The sequence below is a fragment of the Solanum tuberosum genome, unplaced genomic scaffold (assembly GCF_000226075.1).
Source record: "Solanum tuberosum cultivar DM 1-3 516 R44 unplaced genomic scaffold, SolTub_3.0 scf00120, whole genome shotgun sequence".
NCBI classification, from domain to species: domain Eukaryota; kingdom Viridiplantae; phylum Streptophyta; class Magnoliopsida; order Solanales; family Solanaceae; genus Solanum; species Solanum tuberosum.
Window position 1 is genome coordinate 432,854 of NW_006239047.1, and position 6,867 is coordinate 439,720.

The 6,867-nt window shown below is 33.1% G+C and overlaps 1 protein-coding gene across 1 annotated transcript; it reads right to left on the minus strand.

Annotated features, from left to right (window-relative positions):
* Positions 1–327: 327 nt before the first annotated feature.
* Positions 328–2,978, minus strand: LOC102596231 (methyl-CpG-binding domain protein 4-like protein). The gene is made up of 4 exons (XM_006350319.2): positions 1,824–2,978; positions 1,365–1,700; positions 719–915; positions 328–645 (listed from the first exon to the last, which is right to left on the minus strand). The coding sequence occupies exons 1-4, from the start codon at positions 2,841–2,843 to the stop codon at positions 531–533; spliced, it is 1,668 nt and encodes a 555-aa protein (XP_006350381.2). The 5' UTR covers positions 2,844–2,978; the 3' UTR covers positions 328–530.
* Positions 2,979–6,867: the final 3,889 nt, after the last annotated feature.

Consider the following 6,867-nt stretch of genomic DNA (forward strand, 5'->3'; position numbering starts at 1 on the left):
GGCCAAAAATCGCTAAAATACAATCAGTTTAAGAAACTATTCATATACATGCTTCTATCATAAAGTTAAATAGGAAAATTTTCTTTACGCACAAAGTCTAACAAAGGAAAATTTCCCATACGTGCATCATGGAAGTATTCATATCATGATAATAGGGCTCTTTTTTTTTAGTATTACCAATCGAATATTAAGCTTTTTAACGTTTAGGTTTTATTCCCTCACCAAAATTAAATTGGAAATTGTTTTTTCACGGTAGACAAAAAACCTGTGTAGCTATAAATACACTTTTAACGACCGGATTCCTATCCCTTCATTAAGAGTCTGGACTTAAAAAGTCTAATTTCCTAGCTCTTGACATAAAGGAAGTTAGCACCTGTCATATGCAGAGATGATATATTAATTAAGCTGTTGCTTAGGCAAGTACTATACACCACAAAAAAGGTCCAGAGGTTAATCTACCAAAACTATGCAACTGACCCCCAAAAGATAACCCTAACTATGCATCATCTTCAGGTAAATACATTGCACCCTCAGGCCGAGCCATTTGCATGCAGGAATTCCCAGTATTTAGTTAGCATATGATCATTTGGATGAACTTGATCCCACTTGCCCGTACAAAATATTGCATATGCATCAGCTGCATACCTGGAAAGAAAAACACTTGATCAAATCGAGCTAAAATCCATTTACTTGGGTGCAAAAGGTAGAATTCCCTTACTTGCCAATACCATGCAGCTGTGTAACATGAGTCCAAGTTTCTCCAAGATATTCTTGAGAGAGTCGTGGAATAGCCAGTGACCTCTTCGTATATAATCCTAAAGGTCGTAATAACTTTTCAATATCCTCTACAGCAACCTCTGTAGCAGCCACAGCATTTGGACACAGAGTGAAAAACTCGTCTACCACTCTCTTAACCTAAATGCATGTGCTCACTGTTAGTATGTGACCTCAAAATCAGAATAAAGTCATTACAAAAATTTAAGACAGACATAACTATGTCGCTCTCATTGCTTCACTTCTGATAAACAAGAAGCCCGAACCACAGGAAAAGGGGAAATGCCCCATACAAAATTGGCTGCTCCTTACATAAATAGGTCCACCAGTACTTTTAAGCTAATGCAAAGCAATCAATTAGCTGATACTTCAGCACAATAATTTATCAGTTAGCAACTGCCTGTATATACCCTTATTTGACAATGAGAAATCTTCCCATATCACTTGTTAGGTCTAAAATTTGTTTCCTAATTGCTCATAGGATGTTGCAGCTTAAAATGTAGGAAACTTAAACTTGTCAAATAAGCCAAACATCTCAAGAATTATAAGTTTGTTAACTACTTAAGAAAGAGAACAGTGGCAACAAGTACCTGCACGCCGGTGGTGCAATTCAGAAGCATGCAAATAACCAACACCCTCCAAGGATCATGAGCATGGTTTTCTTGGAGGAGATTAAAATGGGATCGCGGAGGTACCCACGTGTTATCTTCACTCCTCCTTAAATAAGCCTCATCTCTTTTCTGGAAAGCAGAGAGACAAGGTTTCTGCCTTTTTGAACCTTTTCTACTCTTCTTGTTTTCACGATATGCATTCTGAAAGTAGGGAGAAACCTTTCTTCCATTGAGACAGTTCTTCGAAGGGTTTGATCTATCCTTACCTACCTTTATTTCTTCTCCCACTGTTAAGTTAGCAAAGTAAGGGGAAACCACTCGAACTTTGGTTCGTAATTTTTGTCACTTTTTCCATTTCCTTTCGTCACACATTCTACAGACCTTCCTTTTTTCTATTTCAGTTTCTCCATTCCTCGAGTTCCCAAAGTAAGGGGAAACCACTCGAACTTTGGTTCGTAATTTTTTGTCACTTTTTCCATTTCCTTTCGTCACACATTCTACAGACCTTCCTTTTTTCATTTCAGTTTCTCCATTCCTTGAGTTCCCAAAGTAAGGGGAAACCACTCGAACTTTGGTTCGTAATTTTTTGTCACTTTTTCCATTTCCTTTCATCACACATTCTACAGACCTTTCTTTTTTCATTTCAGTTTCTCCATTCCTTGAGTTCACAAAGTAAGGGGAAACCACTCGTGCTTTCTGTTCAATCATCTTCTCATTGATCTGATTCTGAGATAAGCAAGGCTCGAACACAGTTTTACCAGCTTTCGGTCCACAACCTCCTTCCCAATGTGATAAATGACTCTCATTTCCAATCATAGAACCAGATTCTGAAGACTTTTGCATTGTGCTGAGCCTTCGAGAGAGAGGGCCACAAACATGTGACTTGATGACTATCTTCTCATCTTCATTTCTCCTTTTACCTGAACTAAAGTTTCCACCTTTGCATGCAAACTGTGAAAAGAGATCATCGAGACTATTGGCCACTGCATTATCACCACGAACAACTGAAATTGAAGCAACACTAGAACATCCCTCATCTAAATCACCAGATTGTTTATTCTCCTTCTCATTAATAACTTCCAAATTTTTGACAGGAGGACCAATCAGGACTGGTTTGGCATCCATTTCTCTGTTATCATTTCCCGATTTCTCATCATCACCACGTTCAGAATTCTTCTTTCTCTTCCTTTTGTTACTCCTCTGATGTGTTTCAACAGTAACCATGCACTCACTCTTGATAGGCTTCATATACAAATCAGAAATAGCTACAACGGATTTACTACTTCCAATATCCTCATAGTCAGGCACTTTCTTAAAATACGGGGAAGATTTTACAATTTTTCCTTCCTCTTCACAATATTTCTCCCTCTGCTTCTTCCTTTTCTTCTTTCCTTCATTATCCTGCCTCCCATCCATACTTACATCCTGCATATCATGACCAACTTTTGTTACAAGCATTATCACAACTCTGAATCAGCATTGGCATTGACCTTGATGAATGTGCCATAAAGAGAATGAACTGCTAACAGAATGCCTTTTTGCAATGGAAGAGGAATAAATATGTTGAGAAAAGCTTGGCAAAGTTAAATAGTGAATTACAAGTCTCTAGAAGTATCTGCACACAGATTTCCAACAAGCTTTAGAGTTTGGAAGCACAAGTGCATGGAAAGACAGCTAAATCTGAATGAAAAGACAACTTGAATGTGCTATCAATTTCTTTGATCCTTGAGAAATACGGATCTAAAAATGAGCTTGATTTTATTCCAAAGGCAATAGAGTTCATGTCTTCTAGATGCTGAACTGTACAATACACACGAAATTGAAGTTAAACTATCATATTCAGCCCACTTCACTAATTCAATAGGCTAAAGTTTAGTTATATAGAACGACATAAGGTTGGAACAAAGGTATAAAAATCACTTTTTTCTATAGAAAGGGAACTGTGAACTTAGAGCTGCCCCTTGTACTCTTTAAGTTTTACATAGATCTAAAACAGTATGACTGCTTAATTTTGCACAACAGACACAAGCATGAGCTAATAGAAGGGAATTTTATATATATGTTGGTTATTAAGGAAAACAAAGAGTATAGCAGATATATACATATACACATATATCAACACTGGTTATACTTAACTAAGAGACCTAGCTACAATAAACAAGCTATCCATTGTCCCTAGGATTACTAGCTAAACTAGGGGCTGCAGTCGAAGCGGAAGTGGATGATCTACGACATGCTCCAATACTCACTTTTCTAGCTGAAGGTGGAGGTATTTGAGTCTAAGCTGATGAACGAAAGAGAAGTTTGAAATAATCAACTTAAGAGAGTAGGTTAAGACTAACAAGCACTGAATAACAAATTAAATCTCAAATCTATTATTTAAAACAAATCAAGAAGTGATGGCCAAGTTGATTTTTCAAAGAGAATTGTAGCTGTGTTGTGGCGCAAATTGATTATTTTACATGACCATACAACAACCTAGTAGTAGTTAGCATGGACAATGACTAGAAGGAAGAATTACACGCAACTAGAAAGAAAAATCTTAGTAGTTACAACTATTTTGGAAGAGTTATTTGCGTATGTTTCAAATTACTTTCAAGTTGTTTAGGTACAAATATCAGTCCATAGAGTAGCCAATGTATTATCACATTTAATAGAACACAAAGAGCTGAAGCTTATTAGTAGAAATAGAGACAAACTCCGTATAAAACTGAAGCTTATTAAGTTATGCCACTGCCTTTTCTTGGGCGAAAATCACTAAAATACAACCAGTTAACGAAACTATTCATATACATGCTTCTATCCTGAATTTAAATAGAAAAAATTTCTTAACCCGCAAAGTCTAACAGAGGAAAATTTACTGTGCATCATGGAAGTATTCATATTGAACATTTTTAAGTTCAATTTATCAATACAAGAGCATGAATTAAGCACATAAAGCATTAAAACCCTCTGAAACTATGTAAAATTAGAACGTTGTGAAACTTGACCACAATTATAGAGAAAACATATCAAAGTATTCAGTTAACCTAAAAAGTCCAACTGGTTCATCGCAAGGCAATCGGTAAATCGTCAACAATGATTAGGCAGATAAAACAAAAAAAAAAAAAAGATTAAGAGAAAAAGAAACCTAAATGAAATCATACTGCTAAACTTGGAATTGGGCGAAAATAGGTAAAATAACATAAACTAACCTTGAAGAGAAGCGAACTCCAAAAATTTGTTGTTATCTAATCAGTAGAAACGATTAGGCCAGTAAACAGCAGGATCTCCTTTTAAATTTGTAGTATATACAAAACTAGTCTTCCACATTTATGAAAAATTGTGATTTTTACAAAAAGTTACGAATTTTATGATAGTTGTGACTTTTATGAAAAATTGAGACTTTTATAATAAAGTTGCGATTTTTATGAAAAGTTGTGACTTTTATGAAATGTTGTGATCTTTCCGAAGGGTTATAGCTATTCCAAAGAGTTATGACATCTCTGATAAGTCACAATAAACATTTGTTCACACTACCCTTTGTTGACTATAAATAGAGGAATTTTCTCTCATTTTAAAACAACGAAAATTCTGCACTTCTTCTTCGTCTTTTGCACAATTAAATATTCGTTTACTTTGCTCATGTTGAGTGACTTATTGACACCATTGTTTTTGTATCAATAAGTTAGTGAATAAAATCGTTCCATCATGAGAGAATCTAATTCTTTAAACCTTAGGTATTAGAGGGGAATAATTTTCTTTAGGAGACATTGTGCATTCAGTGGACTCGATTTTTTTCCTTTCTATTTCATTCTATTTTACATATTCTGGTATTATTTTTTTTACAATCATTAATTTATGCTTGTGATATTAATTGTTGTTTTTGAGTATATGTTTTAAACTCTTTTGTTTATATTTCTGCAAAATTATTGTCTCCAGCTATATTGAACATCTACACATATAGTTGGTATATTCATTGTGCAAAAAATAATTATTGTACTTAGTTCCAAGAATTCATGTTTTAATATTCTATATAAAGTAACTTAAAAGTATTATATATAAGCTTACATATTATCTATTTTTACATAGATATGAAGTTTCTCACTTACTAATTGAAGAAAATTCATTATGCAAGTTCAAAAGTTATAATTGCTTTCACGTTCAAGCGTTAATTTCTTTTTTGAATTTGTTAACAAAATATTTGAATTTTATCCTGAGACATATATCACAATTGTATAATCTATGTAACGCAAATGTGTTCTTTTTCTTACGAAATGCCTTTGTATAAATATTCTTATTTTCTTCTTTATTTTCCTTTTAATGTTGATTAAAGAACCAATGATTTATTATTTCCTAAATAATTCATTTATGAGTTATGTGATAATGACAAATAATCAAATTCATGCTGGAATATTGCTAATATTTTTTAAGAACTTATTTTTTCCATTATTTTAATGTATGGATATTAGTAAAAAATTATTTACAAGTTCAACGTAATTATTATTTATGACCGCGCGAAGCGCGGACAAATTACCTAATATATATATATGAAGGAGGAACATAGAGAAGGTGATGTGTCACTTCTCTATGGCCTCACTTCATATTAATCTTTTTTCTTCAAATTTTAAATGGCTAAATAATTTGATTAGTGTTTTATTCTTTATCTATAATGGCTGTAATTAAATTAAATTATATTAAATTGATAGTAAAACATTCAACCCTTCCTCTCCCCCACGTCTAAGATCATGACTATTTCATTAAATCTTCTTATACAAATTCTTCAACTTTTCATCTTCTCTTTTAATTATTATTTATACTCATTTATGAGATATGACATTAATCGTTTTTTCTATCTTAAAATCAATTGCAGAGGTGAATTTATTGTCTCCTTTCATAATTCCTATAAATCTCTAACTGTTATAAAATAATATATTGTGGATGTCCACTACATCAAGAAGTTACTCCATACTTTTCTCCATTATGAAGATAACCATAACCTCCATAACCTCCACCTTTATAACCATTATTCTTGTAACCTTTCACTTCCATAACCTCCCCATTATATTCATGTTAATGTCATGTTTATGACTAACCTTTTGTATGCCTCTATGTTACACTATAAATAGAGGCATAAGGGTTCATATTGTAGAGACTTGAAGACTTGGAATAATAAGAAAAGCTCTCATCTCTTGTCTCCCTATTTCTATTGCTTTTATCTTCTATATTTCTTATCTTATTTTGCTTTAGTTTTACAATACGTTATCAGCACGAATGTTCTACCACTTGCAGGATTGAAGCAAAGTAAACAAAAGAAGGTAAAATAATTGTGTTGATTTTTCTCTCAAGAACAAGGTAAATTATTGTGGAATCTATTTTATACTTTACTTGTGAACAAGGTGAATGATTAATATTATTGTTACTGTGCATTTTTTTCACCTATGACTATATATACTTTCTTTTGTATGTGAAACTTATTTTATATTTTATTTATGATTATGCT